This window comes from Balaenoptera acutorostrata, chromosome 2, assembly GCF_949987535.1.
Source record: "Balaenoptera acutorostrata chromosome 2, mBalAcu1.1, whole genome shotgun sequence".
NCBI classification, from domain to species: domain Eukaryota; kingdom Metazoa; phylum Chordata; class Mammalia; order Artiodactyla; family Balaenopteridae; genus Balaenoptera; species Balaenoptera acutorostrata.
This window is the reverse complement of record NC_080065.1, coordinates 105,861,329-105,882,784: the sequence shown is the minus strand read 5'-3', so window position 1 is coordinate 105,882,784 and position 21,456 is coordinate 105,861,329. Positions and strand designations below refer to the sequence as shown.

Genomic DNA, 21,456 nt, shown 5'->3' with positions numbered 1-21,456 from the left:
TTCTTTTTCATTTATTTCTGATCTGATCTTTATGATTTCTTTCCTTCTGCTAACTTTGGGGCTTTTCTGTTCTTCTTTTTCTAAGTGCTTTAGGGTAATGTTAGGCTGTTTATTTGAGATTTTTCTTGTTTCTTGAGGTAGGATTGTTTGAAAGATCTTTTTTTCTGACGTATAATGGGAAGTAGTCAAGGGAGAATGATCTTCCTGATTGTTAAAAGTCAGTTTTAATAAATGCTGCCTTAAGTTTTAGGCATTGTCCTATACATTTGTAGCAATACCATAATTTTATGAAAGAATTCCACTGGAATAATTTTAGCTGAAGTATTGGGAATTAGAGTTCCTTTAATATTTTATAGAAAGGCTATTTACATATTACTTTATACTGTGTACACTTCCTTTTTGAAATAAGAGCTAGAATTATTTCTTTTAAAAGACTGTGGTCTGTTCCTACCCAATTGTATTCTATGTTAACTGAACAAATACAGTTTACGTACCCCTACCTCATGTGGATTTTTTGCCATGCCTTTTACTATTTATAAGAATTAAGCAATTCTCACCCTGGCTCCCCATTAGACATACTTATATTGGAAAAAAAAAAATCCCCCAAATACCAGTGCTCAGGGTCCACCCCAGACCATTTAAATTGGAATATTTGGAGATGGGACCTGGTCATAAATATTTTTTAAAAGGGCTCCAGTTGATTCTACAGTTAGGGTTATTAACACTTGTATTAAATCAGTAAGCCTTCATGTATATTTCTCTTGATATTTAATTTATGAACTGTTTATTTAATTTGGATTATTTTCTTTTTCATGTGAAGAAAAATGTAAATTTCTTTTAAAAGAGTTTTCACAATGAAATTGTATTTTCATTGGAATCATCAGAGTGAACTGGTTGTTTTTTTTTCCTCTTGTACCTTTATAAGATCCAAGGAACTGGAGACATCGTCATTTCAAATGCATATGTGGATCTTGTGCCAACAGCTGATGTTGTAGCTAAGACACCATCTGAGGTGGGTTATAACCACTGACATCCAAGTCATACCCTGACTTATGAATTTCAATTAAGATCACTTTAAGAATATTCAGTCTACTTTAGAAAATTAAGAGCTATGAAAGATTCTTAATTCTTGAACTGGAGAACATTAAAACTGCTTGGAGAAAAAGGAATATTTTGACAACTTATGAATTTTTTGAAAAACTTTTTTGTGGGGATACTAGGGTATCTTTCAAGAGAATATATGTAATTTTCTAGTTTTATAGTAACTAACTCAGTTGTTTAATGAGAAATCTTAAACAGTATTTGGGAAAAAAATATATTAAAAATTTAAATATCCTATACCTTTTTCTTGATTTAAAGATTTGTATAATGCTTTCAATGCAGATACAAACACAGTAGCATGTATTATTTATTAAAACATTTGTGTTATTCTGTATTAACATGCTGAGACTTTTAATAAAAATATTTATATTTTCTTTCTCCAAAATATTAACTTTGTAATGTCGAGGTTTTTAAACCCATGATGTTTGTCTTTCATTCGCCATATTATCATATAACTGAATGAAAATTAAAATCTCTTTAAAAAGAATCTAAGATCAAAAACTTAAGAAATTTTAGAGCTAGAAAGAAATTCAGGCTCTATGTAATTTAGTCCTATTTTACAAACAAAGAAATGAGACCACAGTAGTTGATTGATTTGCCCAGTTTCTTCCTGCTGAAGTTAGTTAGGATATAAGTTATCCAGTTAGTTCCTAGTCTACTTGTAAAATATTATTTCTGAATTTTGATAAAAGTAAAATTCTTTTATTAAGAGGACTGAGGTTCTGGATGACATAAATTAATATAAGGAAAGGTATGAAAGAAACCTAGTGAGAAAAAACTAGTTTGCCTTATTTATGTGCAGGTTTTTAAAGAAAATCATGTTGTTGCACTTTTATTTTGTAATAGTTTTATCCCCTTGAGTCATTTTTACAGAACTTCTAAAATTAAATTAACTTTTCTCTTTTTGCTAGGGTAGGGAGCTTCAGAGTACCCTTGTGTTTGAAGAAATAGGTCGCCGCCTTCAGCATATAGGGGGAGAGGTGGTGAAGAAAGTAAATGCTGTGTTTGAGTGGCATATCACTAAAGGTGAAAATACTGCAGCTAAGTGGAGTAAGTCATGTCCCTGGCTCTATAATATTCTAAGATAACTCTTAGTCAATAGAGATAAAGTATCCTTGTTATAACTAAAGCCTGTCTCTTTGAAGGTAGGTAAATCTTTTCTTCTTCGGTAAGTTGTTTTTTTATGGGAAATAACGGGTTTCATGGCACCCAAAGCCATGCATGTTTTTTAGAGATGAAGGGAATCAATTAAAATGAAAATATCTGTTTTAAAGATTTCATTGTAACACCTGAAATTAGTACTTTAAACAGTCACCTTAGCCGTATGCTTCTTTAACTAATCTTCAAATTCCTCTTAAATGTGAAGAAAGTACATCAGGTTAAGTGAAATATTTTAAAGTTTTGAGTAATTCTCATTACATTTTAACAGCTTTAAAAATATTTTCTTCATTCCCCCCAAATTAACATTTTGGATTATCACCTTAACTATCAGTATATAATCATAATGATTTTCTTCATCTATACAGATGGCAATCAAAGGTACTAATTTTATCTAATCTAGGGAAGTTATCTACTAGAGTGCCATGTTAGCAACCTGGCAAGGCATCCGATATAAGCCAAGTTGCTGCAGAGAGAAAGCAGTCACATTTCCATTCGCTTCTGTGGAGCTCCAAAAGGACTCTGGTACCATTTTAAGAAGAAAGAGAAGATAAAAAGGGAAAGGGGTAAAACAAATTCTACCATGTCTTTTGTATCTGTTGTGTAACTACATTCTTAATCATGGCACAAACTTTTCTGTGCTGTGGTCTCTTAAAAGATTGCAGTGTCCAATTTTAATTTAATTCTTAAAGTAAAATTGGGGAAGGTAAGATGAAATTACTAAAGATGAGTAAAAAAAATTTTCTAGATCAGAGAATTTTCTTCTTTTTCTGTCTGCATAATAAAAGCACTAGCACTTTTGTGGGCTCACTTTGCTAATCAGCCAGATCTGTTAGCAAGTTTTTAAGTATCCAGTGTCTATATATCATGACAGAAAAATATGTGGCTTTATCAGATTTCACTGTGCTGTTTCTATATAGGTTAAAGGACAGGGAAGTGAGTATATGTCCATTCGCTTTCTTCAGCATCAGTCAATTATAGATTGAGAGGCCACTGCTTCTAACAATGAGAGTATCTTAGTTCAGTTTGCTATAACAAATATACTACAGACTGGGTAGGTTAAACAACAGAAATTTGTTTTCTCATAGTGCGGAGGCTGGAAGGTCCAGTGTGAGGGTGTCAGCATGTTTGGGCTCTAGTGAGAACCCTCTTTCTGGTTTGCAGATGGCCGCCTCCTTACTGTTTCCCCACAAGGCAGAGAGAAAGATCATCTCTCTCTCATGTCTCTTCTTCTAAGGACACTAACCCCATTATGGAGGCTCTACTCTCACGATCTCACCTAAACCTAATTACCTCCCAAAGGCCCCATTTCCAAATACCATCATTATTTGGAGATTAGGGCTTCAACGTATGGATTTTGGAGGGACACAAACATTTATTCCATAGCTGACCGCTATTCATATTTTGAATCATGAAGCATGCTATTAATGAACGCTGACCATCACTTCTTTACCTTTATATTATAAAGTGTTCTAGCCTTACTTTGATTGGTAGAATATTCTTTCTTTATATTCTAACCTTAGGTTTATGTTATAGAGTATTACGATCTATAGAGCTGTTGGAGAAAAAGGGTGTATCAGTGAATGTTCACTGAAACTTCTTGATTTTTCATGTTTTTTTTTTTTTTATATAGATGCCAAATAATGGCATCCATTTTTTTTTTTTTTATTAATTAATTAATTTGTTTATTTTTGGGTGTGTTGGGTCTTCGTTTCTGTGTGAAGGCTTTCTCTAGTTATGGCAAGTGGGGGCCACTCTTCATCGCGGTGCGCGGGCCTCTCACTATCGCGGCCTCTCTTGTTGCGGAGCACAGGCTCCAGACGCGCAGGCTCAGTAATTGTGGCTCACGGGCCCAGTTGCTCCGCGGCATGTGGGATCTTCCCAGACCAGGGCTCAAACCCGTGTTCCCTGCACCGGCAGGCGGACTATCAACCACTGCGCCACCAGGGAAGCCCGATTTTTCATGTTTTTTGTCTTGAGGTTCCAAGGGACAGGATGCTTTCATTTGTAGTCAAGCAGCTGTGGTCCCTTGAATCTGTCTACTAATGTGGTACAGAGAGCATCCAGAATAGTTTTTAGCTCAAGGATTTTTCCCGTCCTTCATAACTGTGAAGTACAATGGGATCCTGTGTAGTTAAGGTTGGCCAAGAGCCCCTGGAATGCTGAGGGACTCCTGGAAGTGACCTGTGATTGGCTTACACTCCAGGACCATGTTAACTTTTAGGCCCATCTCAAACCTGGTTGTAATCCTTCTCTGGGGACTGTAGGCTAGTGTATGAGATGTAGTATACCATGGTGGTACCTGAAAGCAAGGGTTGTAGGCTGTGCTTCTGCAAGTCCCACAACTGATGGTATGAACCATCTTCACTCATTATTTGTATACCACATATCATGCAGATAATCTGTCTATACAAACTTTTTTTTAAAGGAAAAAATCTTTAGGTTTGGGATTTTACTTCCACAGTAGAAACTACTGTTTTGTAGATTTTCATTATTTTTATTCTGAGATTACTATTTTAGAGTGCCTAAATACCTTGTAAATCAGACTGTTTTATTTCTCATTACAATTAAAGATCACTGTAAATGCTTACTGAGACCAAAAAAATTAAAATGTATCTCTAAGTCAACTAAAACTTTTTGAGACCATCTTCTATTACATATTCCTAGGAAATATTTTGAAGTTTTGTTCAATTGATTTTGGTTTAATGTAAGTTTCTTGTTAACATAACAATTGCTATTCCTTTTAGGGAGTATATTTTCATTATATAAAATTTGGTATATAAAAGTATAGAGCAGAAAATAATGATGTATAATCCCACTACCTACAGTTAACATTTTGATGTTTGTCCTTCTGGAAGACATTTGTGCTTATAGGAGGTTAATTCAGAAGGGGGTAAAGGAAGCCAAACATGTAATACGTATTTAGTTACCCAAAGTTCAAAGTCTCTATTTTTTTTTTTCTAAAAAACTTCATAGATTAACAGTGATATGTAGGTAGCATCACTTTCTTTCTACTTTCTGTCCTTCCTCCTTTCTATCTATTCATGATGGAATTCAACCTTTTCCCCTATAGATGAAACTATATTAGAAGTTGAGTTATAAATATAAAACACAGGATTTTTGAAGGTACTGGTGAAGGAAAGGAATGCGATCTATAAGAGAGAAAATGTGCTGGAATTATGTGTCTCACAGTTGGCAGAAGAGAACTCTGTAGAGATTTGTAAAGTATACAAGTGATTCACTCTGGCAAATAGCATAATTTCCTTCAATATAGTGTCAATAACCAACTAAGATTTTCTCCTTATCTTAGTATCACTTTCCTTGTAGAAAGTATTAGAAAATGTGCTTACATTTAATAATTACCTTTAATTAACCTAGGCAAAAGGTTTTTTCTTGTATTTTCACCGGAAAAATAGGAATATTAGAAACCTGTTAATAACTACTTGTAATTGATGCTTGTGGCTTTTGTTTGTTTTATCATCTCTTCTTCAGGTCCAAATTTATCACAGCTAACAGTCAAATTGGATCTTGAAGCTTTCTCTGAAAGGGTTCATCATTATCTTTGGTTATCTGCCTGTCTTTTATTTGATCTGATTCTCAGCTGTGTAACTTCTTTCAATTCTGGTTGTTTTCTCACCATCTTTGTGTCACTGAGCTAAATCAGAGTAGCTGGCAGCAGTAGAAAGTATCTAGGTGTTTTGGCTTATGATATTTTAGAAGATGATTCCATGTTGGTATCTCTCTTTTGCATCTTGGTGCTTAATGGCATAAAATAGATGATTGAATGCTCTGACTTAGGGAATACCTATTTTTTTTTTTTTTTTTTACAAGCAGTTTTAAAAATGTTTTGCTAAACAGTTAATCACCAAATTCTTGGTATTTTAAATTGCTGTTAGTTGTCCCAGTCATGTTTGCATTATGGCAGATCCAAACCTGTGTACAGAGAACAGGCTCAGCTCCTTAGTTCACCTACGGAACTGGAGTTACACAAGTGACAGGCCTTGAGCAAGTCTAGGAACCAAGGGGTTTGGGCTCAGTGGCCTGGAAGATGCATGCCAAACCAAGGATCCTGGACCGTGCCCATCTTCCCTGCTCCTTCCCCTATCTTGCCATCCAAACAACACCAACAATGAATCTCTGGGCAGAATGTGTGTCTATGTCGGGATTTTTAAAAACTAAATTAGTGTGAGTCTAGAGAGAATGGGGAGAGTTCTGGTATCAGTGTTGGTTTAGGCTGTGGAGGAGGAGGAGTCTTAGCTATGTCTTTCGAGGTTAGGCCTCTCTGAGGCCTGTCGTGCTTGATCATCTAGGAGCAGGAGGACTGCCTGGGCGAGGGCCCTTCCTCTTCTCTGGGGAACAGGAGTGTGTAATGGAGAGATGTAGGCCCTTGACATGCATAAGAAACCAGAGGGTGGGCCTCAGTGAGGTGCTTTTGGGAAGGAAGCCCAGATCTTGGAATGCTCACTTGCACCTTCTTATCCATACTGATGTGCAAAATATGAATGAAATAAAAAAGAATCAGAAAGAGAGACATTGTAGACTTCTTCAGCTGTTTTGGGAGCTGAAATCAGAATATTGTAGCAAGGTCATCCTGTTGAGTAAAATCTATAACACTATCTATTATTTATTATAAAATAAAAATTTTTAATTGAGGTATAGTTGATGTACAATATTGTATAAATTTCAGGTGTACCACATAGTGATTCACAATTTTTAAAGGTTATATTTCATTTATAGTTATTATAAAATATATTTCCTGTGTTGTACAATCTATACAATAGATATATAGCTTATCGGTTTATCTATTTATTTATTTATTTAACACATGACATCCCTAGGTTAGTTTGTTTATTGGATCTATACTTTTTTTTTTAATTGACATACAGTTAATTTACAATGTTGTGTTAGTTTCTGGTGTACAGCAAAGTGATTCAGTTATATATATGCGTATATACATATGTATATACACATATATATATTCTTTTCATATTCTTTTTCATTATAGCTTATTACAAGATACAGAATACAGTTCCCTGTGCAAAAGAGTAGGACTTGTTGTTTACCTATTTTATATATATTAGTTTGTATCTGGTAATCCCAAGCTCCTAATTTATCCCCTCCCCTCTTCCCCCTCTGGTAACTATAAGTTTGTTTTCTGTCTGTGAGTCTGTTTCTGTTTTGTAAATAAGTTCATATTTTGGATTCCACATATAAGTGATATCATATGATATTTGTCTTTCTCTGTTTGACTTACTTCAATTAGTATGATATTCTCTAGGTCCATCTATGTTGCTGCAAATGGCATTATTTCATTCTTATGGCTGAGTAGTAGTCTGGTGTGTGTGTGTGTGTGTGTGTGTGTGTGTGTGTGTGTGTGTATATACACACACATACACACACCAAATCTTCTTTATCCATTCATCTGTTGATGGACATTTAGGTTGCTTCCATGTCTTGGCTACTGTAAATAGTGCTGCTATGAATATTGGGGGTGCATGTATCTTTTCCAGTTAGAATTTTCTTCGGCATTATGCCCAGGAGTGGGATTGCTGGATCATATGGTAACTCTATTTTTGTTTTTTTAAGGAGCCTCCATACTGTTCTCCATAGTGGCTGCACCATTTTACATTCCCACCAACAGTGTAGAAGGGTTCCTTTTTCTCCACATCCTCTCCAGCATTTATTATTTGTAGACTTTTTTGATGATTGCCATTCTGACTGGTGTGAGGTGATACCTCACTGTAGTTTTGATTTGCATTTCTCTAATAATTAGCAGTGTTGAGCAACTTTTCATGTGCTTATTGGCCATCTGTATGTCTTCTTTGGAGAAATGTCTATTTAGGTCTTATGCCCATTTTTTTGATTTTTTTTTTTTTGACATTGAATTGTATGAGCTGTTTGTATATTTTGGAAATTAAGCCCTGTCTGTCACATTGTTTGCAAATATTTTCTCCCAGTTTGGAGGTTATCTTTTCATTTTGTTTATGGTTTTCTTTGCTGTGCAAAAGCTTATAAGTTTGATTAGGTTCCATGTATTTATTTTTCCTTTTATTTCTTTTGCCTTGGGAAACTGACCTAAGAAAACATTGGTACGATTTATGTCAGAGAATGTTTTGCCTATGCTCTCTTCTAAGAGTTTTCTGGTGTCATGTCTTTTTATTTTTATTTTTTTCCACAGACACACACTGTATTTTATTTTTACAAGATGGTGTCATGTCTTATACTTAAGTCTTTAAGCCATTTTGAGTTGATTTTTGTGTATGGTGTGAGGGTGTGTTCTAACTTCATTGATTTACATGCAGCTGTCCAGCTTTCCCAACACCACTTGCTGAAGAGACTGTCTTTTCTCCATTGTATATTTTTGCCTCCTTCGTCAAAGATTAATTGACCGTAGATGTGTGGGTTTATTTCTGAGCTCTCTTCTGTTCCATTGATCCATATGTCTGTTTTTGTACCAGTACCATGCCGTTTTGATTACTGTAGCTTTATAGTGTTGTCTGAAGTCTGGGAGGGTTATGCCTCCTGCTTTGTTCTTTTTCCTCAGGATTGCTTTGGCAATTCTGGGTCTTTTATGGTTCCATATAAATTTTAGAATTATTTGTTCTAGTTTTGTGAAAAATGTCATGGGTAATTTGATAGGGATTGATTAAATCTGTAAATTGCTTTGGGTAGTATGGCCATTTTAACAATATTAATTCTTCCAATCCAAGAACATGGGATATCTTTCCATTTGTTTAAATCATCTTCCATTTCCTTTATCAGTGTTTTACAGTTCTCAGTATATGAGCCTTTTACCTCCTTGGTCAGGCTTATTCCTAAGTTTTTTATTTTTTTGATACGATTTTAAAAAGGATTGTTTTTTTTACTTTCCCTTTCTGATATTTCATTGTTAGTGTAAAGAAATGCAACTGATTTCTGTATGTTAATCTTGTATCCTGCTACCTTGCTGAATTTGTTTATCAGTTCTAGTAGTTTTTGTGTGGAATTTTTAGGGTTTTCTGTATTTAGTATCATGTCATCTGCATATAATGACAATTTTACCTCTTCCCTTCTAATGTGGATACCTTTTATTTCTTTTTCTTGTCTGAATGCTGAGTAGACTTCCAGTACTATGTTGAATAGGAGTGGGCATCCTTGTCTTGTTCCAGATTTTAGCAGGAAGGCTTTCAGCTTTTCACCATTGAATATTATGTTGGCTGTGGGTTTGTCATAAGTAGCTTTTACTAAGTTGAGGTATGTTCCTTGTATACCCACTTTGGTAAGAGTGTTGTAATTTGTAAGGTATATATTCTAAAACCTTCAAAGATCTCTAAGTCCAAATGTATGTTCTCATCTAACACCTTTCCCTCCCCCATTAAATTCTGTAAAGTATAACTGAAATTTTTTGGACTTTTTCAGTGTATGAATGATTATATAAATACTGAGCTAAAATAATTCATAAAGCTTTTAAAATACATTCCACCACGAAAAGAAAATACATATAGCTTGTTTCTTCATTTCATTTAGATTACCCATGACCTGACAGGTATCTGTAAACCTAAGGTGACGGTGGTGGATGACGATCCTTCCTCAGGAGCCATTTGTAGACCATGACTTGAGCCACTGTGGAATGGGGAGTTTCACTCCTTTACCCCAAATTTCTGTATTCTTGCTAAGAACATCCCCCTTTTTAGCCCTCTTTTCTTTTACCAGCACTAGTTATTAGCTTTCCACAGAAAAAAAGTTTTATTGCTTCCTAAGAGTCAGGGCTGTGAAGCAGCACGTAAAACCAAGTGAGTGAGAGGGCAGGTAGACAGCCCTTCATTAGAAGGGCCTTCATTAGCTAACAGACTTATTCCACACTGAAGTATTAAGATGCGTGAGTCCAGTTTTATTCCTGAGCAAGACTAGTACATATAGTGGTCCTTACACTTACTTGTGAAGAATTAAAATCATGTCTGTTGAATGCCAGAGGTTTGCTTTTCTTTAGTCTTTCCTTTCTGCTCTCTGACCCCCGCCCCTTATTCTCTCCCTGCTCCCTCCCTGCCTGCCTTCCTCCCTCTCTTTTTCTACCTTTCTTTTTTTTTTTTTTTTTTTTTTTTTTTAATTTTTTATTATTATTATTATTTATTTTATTTTATTTATTTATGGCTGTGTTGGGTCTTCATTTCTGTGCGAGGGCTTTCTCCAGTTGTGGCAAGCGGGGACCACTCTTCATCGCCGTGTGCGGGTCCCTCACTATCACGGCCTCTCGTTGCGGAGCACAGGTTCCAGACGCACAGGCTCAGCAATTGTGGCTCACGGGCCCAGTTGCTCCGTGGCATGTGGGATCTTCCCAGACCAGGGCTCGAACCCGTGTCCCCTGCATTGGCAGGCAGACTCTCAACCACTGCGCCACCAGGGAAGCCCCTACCTTTCTTTTTAACTATACAAATAATACATAAAAACACATTTGTAATATGTGTGTACCAATAAGAACAGAGCCTTTGTTCTTCATGCCTTACTTTTAGTACCTTGTACATTGTCTAACACCCATAGAAGAAACTTAACAATGAAGTGAGTGAATGAAGCATAAAAAGTAAAAAGGTCTCCTTCTCACTCTTACTCCTTCCCAGGTAACCGTCATAGTCATGTTATTATTTTTTAGTTTAGTTGGCAAGATTCTCTTCTGTGGACAGTGGGAGTGACTTAATTTTCTCTTTGGAGTAGGGCTTGGCTAAGCAGAATGCATGGTTTTGCTTACATGTGTGTAGCTTTTCCTTGATCCTAAATTGGGAGTTTCCTGACACTCTTAGGGAGAGTGATGCAATCATAGCTCCTTCGCAGTAGCAGAGAAAGCACATTCAAGAGGCTGAAGCTGGATGAGTGGAATTACCTTCGTGGATGACTGGTCTCAGTCATATATGAGACAATTAAAACTTTCTAAAATGTAACTTTAACATAAAACTCTAAGTATTGTATAGAGAGCAATGAAGGCAAATTTTTAATAGTTTTTCCAGTTACCCAGCCTGTTTCTGGGAGACTTAATCCTTCTGTCAAAAACATTTAAGGGAAAAGATTTTAATTTTAACGTTTATTCACAACAATTACGGCAATAAACATTTTATAAATAAATTATAGCAAACTAATTAGAATACTTTTTAAAATTTAATTTGATTGTTGTTTAATTCATATGACAGAACCTTTGATGAATTCAGGTTTTTGAAAGGTAATTAGAGTGTGCGTTCCCTTCCCCCACCCCAACCAATATGCAATTGTTTTAAAATTCAGTTTTCTTCCTTTGTTGACTACAGTCTTTATTTGAATCTAAAGGCCTTAACCATATAACTTCCAACCACTTAACTTCCTTATATTATTCTACATTGATTCACATTTCAAATATCTCTGTTATGTAAACTTCTTCAATGATGAAAAGCTGTTATTGATTTGACTATTTTGAAGATCATATTCTTTATAACAAGGGCATCTCAAAAAATCAAGGATTTAAAATTTTATTCTGAGTGATAGGTAATATATAATATATTGGGTTGGCCAAAAAGTTCGTTTGGGTCTTCCATATCTTACAGAAAAACCCGAACGAATTTTTGGCCAACCCAATAGAATAAGTACCACAGTAACTTGGAAACTATAAAAATGTCTGCATTTATTTGGTTTATTTTATTCTCATCTTGTGAAGAAAAAAATGACAGACATTTGTTTCTTCCTATTTTCCCAGCTATTGACCTAAAAAATGGTTCTGGAAAAGTGTATCAAGGCGCTGCAAAAGATTCTGCTGATGTAACCATCACGCTTTCAGATGAAGATTTCATGGAAGTAGTCTTGGGCAAGCTTGATCCTCAGAAGGTAAAGTTCTTAAAATGTTCATTTATTTGTCATTATTGCTTCCTGTTTGACAATTGCAGTTTTTGGCTGACTCCAAAATTCTGATTTATCAGACATATCTTGCAGCTCTGAGGAAAGACAGAGTTGATAGCGCTGTTCAAATTGACAGGTCATATATTTTTCTAATGTAGTTTTTCAACTGATACTTTTTAAAACTAAATTTTTGGGTGGAATTCTTCTTTAGCAGATAAACAGTGTAAAACCCACATCTAGACCTTTTAATATATTGTTAGTTCAGAGTTGAAAAACCATATGGTATTTCATAAAATTAGACATTCTTTCCTGATATATAAAATTAAGAACTTGTCTTAATCGTCATTGAAAACTGGAAATAGAAGGATGGAACATAATAGCCAGTGTCTTACTGAAGATAGAACATTTAGAGACATTTCAGTGGAAAATCATGATTAAAACAAGAGTGCCTTTGCTGGCCATTATGAGGTAATATTGTTCTGAAACCTATTGCTAGTCCACAAACACACAAAATTAGATGTAGCAATTAGAATGGAGTAGAAAATTTGAATGATTATGTAGCTAGAAATCCCACAAGAATCAACTGATTGATTCTTAGACCAGAAGAGTTCAAACAAATGGTTGAATGCACAATGATGATTTAAAAGTAGCTTTCACATAACAGCAAAACCAACTAGAGGATATAATTTTAAAAATTTGTTTGTAATCACTACCCAAACTGCAAAGTACCAATGACTACCCTAACAAGAAAAAGCATAGGGCTTATTTGCAGAAAACTATACAACTTTACAAGGAACGGAGCAATTTGAATAAGGGAGAAAATGTTCAATTTTCCTGGATAAAAAGACTAATTTTAAAAGAATTGTAAAGTAGTATAGTGGTGAAAAATACATTCTTTGGCATCAGATAAATCTAAGTTTGAATCTTAGCTCTGCCACCTACTCTCTAAGCCTTAATTTTCTCATTGTAAAATGAATTGTGATAATCCCAAAGGATTGTTATGATAACTAAATCCAATAATATACATGAAGAGCTTAGAATAATGCGTGGTACTGAGTGAGCCCTCAGTTAATTCCTTCCCGGGAATTTATTTAGTACCTCCTTTAATTCAGGTGCTAGGTGTGGCTGAACAAGACAGTGCCCCTTCTGGGTAGAGCTTAGTTCTAGAGGGAAATGGAAAAGAAGTATAATTTCAGATATGAAGAAAAATAAGTCAGACTAATGGGTTATAGCAGTGGTTGGCAAACTTTTTCTGTGCAAGGTCCCCTAGTAAATATATTCTAAGCTTTGCAGGTCAGATGGTTTCTGTTGCATCTACTCAGTTCTGCCATTGTAGAGTTAAAGTAGCCATGGATAATATGTAAACAAATGGATGTGGCTGAGTTCCAGTAAAACTTTGTTCACAGAAACAGGCAGCCTACTGGTTTTGGCCCGTAGGCTGTAGTTTGCCAACCCTTGGATTGGAGTGTGACAGGATAGAAGAACTATTTTAGATTGGATTGTCCAAAAAGGCTTGCTAGAGATCTGAACAAAGTGAGGGAAGGAGCCATAAGGCTAAAGAAACAACTAGCACAAAGGCTGGAGGCCCCGGTAGCTCAGCTTATTGGATACTCTAACTGTGAGGAGGCCAGTGGGGAGAGAGGCAGGAGGCGAACAGGGAGAGGTAGGCATGGCTTAGATCACACAGGACCTTGTAGATGTTGGCAAGACAGTGTAGATCTTGTGTGATAGGAAGCTATTGAGCTGTGGAGTGACATCTGATTTTTAAAGGTCATTGTGGCTGCTGAGTGGCTAATTAAGAGTTCTTTTTAAAGATATATTTGAGGTGCTTATATATAAAGATTAAATGTAGGGTTTACAGAAACATTTATATAATTGCTAGGAATATCAGACCTTTGGGGGGGAATGGATTATTCAGTGAATGGTACTGAGCAGTTGCATAGGAAATGGTAGTGCTTTATGTCATTCCATATACCTTAGTCAGTACCATACAGGATGGAATTAAATGTAAAAAAATTAAAGCAGAAGCAAAACTTGATGAAAACCTAGGTGTTTATTATTCTTAGTGACAGTCCTTAGAGAAGTTCTAATTTAATATTAGGGGTTTTCTAAACTCCTTTGGCTCAATTACATTCTGCCTCACCTCAGTGCTATCTGTGCTATCTATCATCACTCTTCTTCAGTTATCAAAGACCTTATATCCCAGTGTACAGTCTCTCTCTCTCTCTCTCTCTCTCTCTCTCTCTGTCTCTCTCTCTGCATCAACTCTCGTCAACCTTGATGGCTTCCTTCAGGATTTGTAAAAGTGACTTCTCTAACAGATGACTCTTAGTTTATTGATATTATTTCTAATTATCTTTTACTCCATTCTACATCAGCTTTTGTCTTTATTGGCAGCATAAAATGTACAACTTCCAACAAAACATCCCCATTTTCCAACACCCTCACCTACAGTTTCATTAACTTGTTTTGTTATTCCTGCTACTGCTGTTGAGCTTCACAGAGACCTCCGGTTTGTTGACAACACCACTTTCTATCCATCAGCTCCCTTCTGTCTTCTCTTCTTGTTCAGCTTAGATTCCATGGTCCATCAGAGTATCTCCCTTGAAAATACCCTCACCTCCCTTGTACCTCTCTCATCTCATTTGCCTGGAAAACTCCACCCTATTTTAACCCTACTCTCTGCCATCTTTGCATCTGTACCTGAATAGATGAAGACGCCAGGAGAAAAGCCATACAACTAGACAAATTGGCTTCCCTTTAAAATTTTGATTACAAGTCTCAAATAGTCTCTACACACTGTCTAGCAATCTAACTGTGATTTTCCACTAAGCCTCCATTCCTGTTGTCTGAGATGAGTATTTCATACCTGTCTTCTCAAAACTCCCCCATGCCTACCTCTCTTTCATTTTCAGCTGATGACCTTTCTCATGTTCTTTGGGAGAAAAAAAAGACTTTCAAATGAAAATATTCACCTTCCCATCACCAGATCTATTTTGTCAGCATCTGCACCTGTCTTCTTTTCTTCCTATACATTACATTGAAGGAAGTCTCCCTCTTCCTGTCAAAGACTTCTTCACTTCTCATCCAGGTATCTACTCAAAGTCATTGCTTCTTCTTCTTTCCACTTTTTTCTGTACCATTCTCTCCCATTCTACTACATAATTGTCCCACAGCACAGAGGCAAGCTAACATCTTGATTTTAAAGCAAACACTGTCTCTTGATATCAGATCCCCATCCAGCATGCCATATCATTTCTCTGTTTCTTTTCACAAAAGAATTGTCTAAACCAGCACTGTTGAATAGACATATAATGTGAGCCACATAAGTAATTAAAAATTTTCTAGTAGCCACAATTAAAAAGGTTAAGAATAAACTCAAAATGGCTTAAAGACTTGAACATAAGACATGACACCATAAAACTCCTAGAAGAGATCATGGGCAAAACATTCTCGGACATAAATTGTTCCAATGTTTTCTTAGGTCAGTCTCCCAAGACAATAGAAATAAAAACAAAAATAAACAAATGGGACCTAATCAAACTTACAAGCTTTTGCACAGCAAAGGAAACCATAAACAAAACGAAAAGACAACCTACAGAATGGGAGAAAATATTTGCAAATGATGCAAGCGACAAGGACTTAATTTCCAAAATATGCAAACAGCTCATACAACTCAACAACAAAAACCAAACAACCCAATGGAAAAATGGGCAGAAGACCTAAATAGACAGTTCTCCAAAGAAGAAATACAGATGTCCAACAGGCACATGAAAAGGTACTCCACATTGCTAACTATGAGAGAAATGCAAATCAAAACTACAATGAGGTATCACCTCACCCTGGTCAGAATGGCCATCATTAAAAAGTCTATAATTAACAAATGTTGGAGAGGGTGTGGCGAAAAGGGAACCCTCCTACACTGTTGGTGGGAATGTAAGTTGGTGCAGCCACTGTGGAAAACAGTATGGAAGTTGCTTATAAAACTAAAAATAGAATTACCTTATGATCCAGCAATCGCACTCCTGGGCATATATCCCGACAAAACTATAATTCAAAAAGATTCATGCACCCTTATGTTCATAGCAGCACTATTTACAATAGCCAAGACATGGAAACAACCTAAATGTCCATTGACAAATGAATGGATAAAGAAGATGTGGTGTATACAATGGAATACTACTCAACCATAAAAAAGAATGAAATAATGCATTTGCAGCAACATGGCTGCAACTAGAGATTATCATACTAAAGTGAAGTAAGTCAGAAAGAGAAAGAAAAATACCATATGATGTCACTTATATGTGGAATCTAAAATATGACACGAATGAACCTACCTATGAAATAGAAACAGAATCACGGACATAGAGAACAGACTGGTGGTTGCCAAGGGGGAGGGGGTTGGGGGAGGGGTGGAGTGGGAGGTTGGGGTTAGCAGATGTAAGCTATTATATATAGAATGGATAAACAACAAAGTCCTACTGTATAGCACAGAGAACTGTATTCAATATCCTATGATAAACTGTAATGGAAAAGAATATATAAAAAAAGAATGTATATATATGTATAACTGAATCACTTTGCTGTACAGCAGAAATTAACACAATACTGTAAATCAACTATACTTTAATAAAAAAATAAAAATAAAAAAGATTAAAAAGAAACAGGTAAAATTAATATATTTTATTTAACCCAATACATTCAAATATTTTAACATGTACAATATTAAATATTAATGGGATATTTTATATCCTTTAAAAAAAATCTTTAAAATCCAGTGTGTATTTTATACTTATAATACATCTCAGCCAGGGCTAATCATATTTCAAGTATTCAGTAGCCACATGGGCTAGTGGCTGCTTTAGTGGGCAGCAAAGGTTTAAACATTCTGTCTTGACTGCTCTTCTGCCTTCTCTTATCTGACTTCCACATCTGTTACTCCACTGATAATGTTTTTGTGAAGTTCTTGTGATGACCTATATTGCTAAATCCAGTAAATATTTCTCTATCTACATCTTTCTCAGCCTTTCAGTAGCATTCAACTCAGTTAACCGCCAACTTCTTGAAATAATCTTATCCCTTGGCTTTCATGATGCCTTATTCTCCTGTTTTGCTTCCTCCACCTTTGGCTCTTCCTAATCTCCTTTGGTGTCTTCCTCTTTTACCCCCAGCTGTTGAGTTCTGGTGTTTCTCAGGGCTCCTCTCTAATTAACACTCTTCTTAAAAGAGTCCACCCATCCTGTGGTATTTAGAGCCGTCTACCTGTTGACAGCTTGCAGACTTCAATGTCTCACTCAGTCATCTTCTCTGAGTCCCGTAGTGGTATAACCAGCTCTTCACTTGTGTCTCTCATGGCGCATCTTACTGTGCCCAACCTAGAGCTTGTGATTTAGTTTTCTCCCCCATTCTTTTTGTTTTCAGGAGACGGCACCATGATCTGTCTACCCAAACTAGTACGCTCCGTAATGTAAGAATCGTCTTGGCTTCCTTCTTTACCTCTGTGTCCTTTCTATCCGTAATCCTGCTTGTTCTTTCTCCAGAACGTATCTTGAGTTCTTTTTCTTCTCTTCATCACTAGGGTTATCATCATGATCCAAGCCTCCGTCATCTCTCACCTGGCTTCCTGACTGGGCTTAGTGCTTTTAGTCTTGCTTTTCCACCAATCTGTTCTCCATACAGGAGCTGGAGTAATCTTTTAAACATGTGAATCAGATTAATAGGTCATTCCACCTGATAAAAACCTCCAAGATTTACTTTTGCACTTGGATAAAATCCAAACTACATATTATTACATGGTATGTGAAGTTTCCCTTGCTTATCTTCCCAGCTTCATCCTGCACTGCTTGCCTCATCACTTACAATGCTAACTCAACTTACATTGCCTCTCCTCTTAGTTCCTTCCCATCGATTTTTACCCCTTCAATGTCTATTTATTTGACTCTTCTGGAATTTCTATTCCCATCTTTTTGCATGGCTGGCTTTGTTTCATCCAAAGTAGTTCCCTCCTATTATATTATCTAAGTAGCCTCCTTCATAGCATTTAAAACAGGCTTTAATTACTTGTTTACATTTTACTTTTTGACTCCCCTACTGTAATGTTAGCTCCCTGAGAACAGGGAGAGATGTCTCTTTCCTAGCATAGAATATTGCCTAGTGTACTGTAGATGCTCAATTAATACTTGAGTAGATTAAAGCAAGGATAGAAATAAGGAACATAAGCTCAATAGCAGTAGTTTAGGCTATGTAGAAATTAAAAACTTCTGCATGTCAGACTCCATAAGATATTCCATAAACCTGGGGAAAAATAAAATGATGATACATCGTATATTGGTGTTAATAACTTATAAAACTTCTGGACAACACTAAGACCTCAATATAAAAAATGGGCAAAAGACATGAACCAGTAATTAATGAAAGAAATAGGTATGACTAACATACATGAGAAAAACTATTAATTTTTCCCATTATCTAAAACATGCAAATTAAAGCATGTCATTTTTGCCTCAGATTTTCAAAGATTAAGAAAACCATATTATTAAGGTTGGGATAAGAGGATTCACATGTAGCTAGAAGGAATATTAATTTAACAGTCTTTCTGGAAAGCACTATTGCAGAGTTTCACTGACTTTCTTCCTTTATGGCCACTTACTGTCTCAGCACTTTTTGCGTGGCACTCCTAGGCCAAAAGAAATACCTAATGGTTCAGTTTATGAAGTAGTTAGATCCAAACAAGAGTAGTTTTCCTGTTGTGTTTGACCAATGTCACTATGTTTCCTTCAAAAATTTTAAATATTCTGTAGTGTCTGTTGGAGTTTGGCGTGGTACCCCAGTGCACTGAGGTGCGCAGTTTGAAAACTGTGGTGATATGGAAGCATGGTCAAGAAACTTATTTAAGAAATGCCATGATTTAGTAATTCTTCTTCTAGGAATCTATCCTAAGAAAACAGTTAGATAGGAACAAAGATTTATGTACACAATTCTTCCACTCAAATAACAACCATCAAATATTGGTATATTTACTTCAAGGAAGTTGGTGTTTTTATTTTAGGTTGTAAGTCCCTTTCAGACTGTAGCACCTGGCAAGCCCATCTAAGAACTGACTCTGCAGGAGTCGCAGACCATCATTTCTGTAACTGCACAGTGAAAGCTGTCTTCGTTTTAAAATTCCAGTCTCTAGTTTGAATGCTTAGCACTTGAACCTGATTGAATGAAATTCTCCTGCATTATTTTTGGGATAAAAAGTTGAAGCAGTTTTTGCTTTTCCTCCAGTTGGTAAGGATTCGCTTCTGAAATTAAGTTGCTGCTAGTTAATAAGCAGGAGACATTATTAAGCAGAGAACACCCGTGTTTAGTCCTGGCCCACTTTTTGTTGGCTCTGTGGCCTTGAGCTGGTTTTTAAGCTTTTTGAATTTCTTTTCTGCTGATATGCCCACTTCAGGTTGATGGCTGTGCTTCTCAAGTGATATTTTACTTGTGAGGCTGCTTTGTAATGTTACGTATACATGGATATTACTATTTTTTCAATCTAGCTAAAAATCTAGAGACTTCTTTTTCACTTCATATTCCGTATGTTATTTTCTCAGTAAGCTATATTGTGTTTCATCATTTTTATTTTACTGATAGGGAACTTGACACCAGGGGAGAACTTGCACAAGTTTCTATTGTCAGGTCAGGAAAGAAGTGGTACAGGAGCTCTTAGTGTTTTAACATTATAGTCTTTTGCATGGTAATAATGAGCTTAATAGCTCCTTCCACATGTCAAATGCCAAGCTAAGCACTTTTCACACTGTTTCATTTAACTCACACAACAAAGCTGCTATTTAGGTGCTGTTGTCATGCCCTTTGTAGATAAGGAGGCCAGAGCTCAGAGAGGTTAAGTAATTTGTCCAAGCTCACCTTGCATTTAATGGCAGAGCCTAGATTTTAACCCAGGCATTCTGATGCTACAGCCCAGGATCTATTCACTACTTTGTTACACTGTCTTATTTTGCCATTATATGGCCTTCTGTTTCATGAAGATATAATAAATCTTTTAAATCTTTTAAAAGTTCTGAACTGAATGTTTTTATTGTTAGTAATACAGTAAAGCCTTTTATTCATATGGTCTCAAATTCACATTTAAGAACATAGACTAAAGCCAGAAGCATAGGTTGAAGCAGAATTCCCAGATCTGTCAATTCAGATAAATTATTCTATCGTTTTCTAAAATACACAAGGAGTCTTTATTTTTTCTTAGATATCTAAAAATATGGGTGTTACTATAATCATTAAACTATCATTGCTGGATAAAAGTTGCCTTTGTTGTCCAGAGTTATTAACTCAATTGTATTCAGTCTCAGCAATGATCTTTTTAAAAAAGAAATACAATGTGACATGGTAAAGGTTGGTTCTCTCTTTCCCTCTCTCCTTTCCAGGCATTCTTTAGTGGCAGACTGAAGGCCAGAGGGAACATCATGTTGAGCCAGAAGCTTCAGATGATTCTTAAAGAATATGCCAAGCTCTGAAGGACATACTATGTTATTAATTACAATAGAAAAATTAAATACTCTCTTCAACTAAATATGCAAAAGTGATTTAGCAAAAATGGTCAAAATTAAGATACAGGGGAAATTGCCTAACATTTTCAGATTACAGATCACTTTTCAGATGTTCATTTTCTACTAATTTTTCATGTTATTACTTTTACAAGGAACTGTAAGCTGGCACATGATTATCCTTCTGTTCTTAGACCTATGTCTTCATAATAAAAAAAGTTTTGCTCAAGTCCAATTTTTTTAGAATTATGATGGCATTTATAAGTTGTAAGGAAAATGAAATGAGTAGAGGCCACTTTGATGCCTTTTACAGTTTGTTTTGTTATTTTCTCTTCTCTTTATTGATATCCCAATTTTAACATGAATTTTCATATATTTATTCATTTTCATACTTTGCTATGATAGATAGTGTTCTGTTTTAAGGCAAGATAAAGGTCTTTGTGTTTTCAAATAGTTTTCTTTCTTCTCCCTTCGCTTTTGCTGGAAATTCTTTACTTTCATAGAATGCTTGGAAGTCTACCAAATATATAACTCTTTTTTTAGAAATTTAACTGTAGTTGATTTACAATATTATGTTAGTTTCAGGTATACAGCTTCAGAGTCTTTCCCCTTACAGGTTATTACAAGATATAGTTCCCTGTGCTATACAGTAAATCCTTGTTGTTTATCTATTTTATATATAGTGGTATGTATATGTTAATCCTGTGCTCCTAATTTATCCCTCTCTCTCCCCTTTCCCCTTTGGTAACTGTAAGTTTGTTTTCTATGTCTGTGAGTCTGTTTCTGTTTTATAGGTAAGTTGATTTGTATTATTTTTTTAGATTCTACA

General features: G+C 35.7%; 1 protein-coding gene across 1 annotated transcript in view; it reads left to right on the top strand.

Moving 5' to 3' along the window:
- LOC103014256 (peroxisomal multifunctional enzyme type 2-like) overlaps positions 1-20,856 on the top strand; it is a 77,022-nt gene extending 56,166 nt beyond the window's left edge. Inside the window, exons 20-23 of the mRNA XM_057540385.1 lie at positions 926-1,012; positions 2,013-2,151; positions 11,954-12,081; positions 20,508-20,856. Of these exons, the coding sequence (XP_057396368.1) occupies positions 926-1,012; positions 2,013-2,151; positions 11,954-12,081; positions 20,508-20,597 (444 nt within the window). The 3' untranslated portion in view covers positions 20,598-20,856. The remainder of the gene's footprint in view (positions 1-925; positions 1,013-2,012; positions 2,152-11,953; positions 12,082-20,507) is intronic.
- The last annotated feature ends 600 nt before the right edge of the window (positions 20,857-21,456 follow it).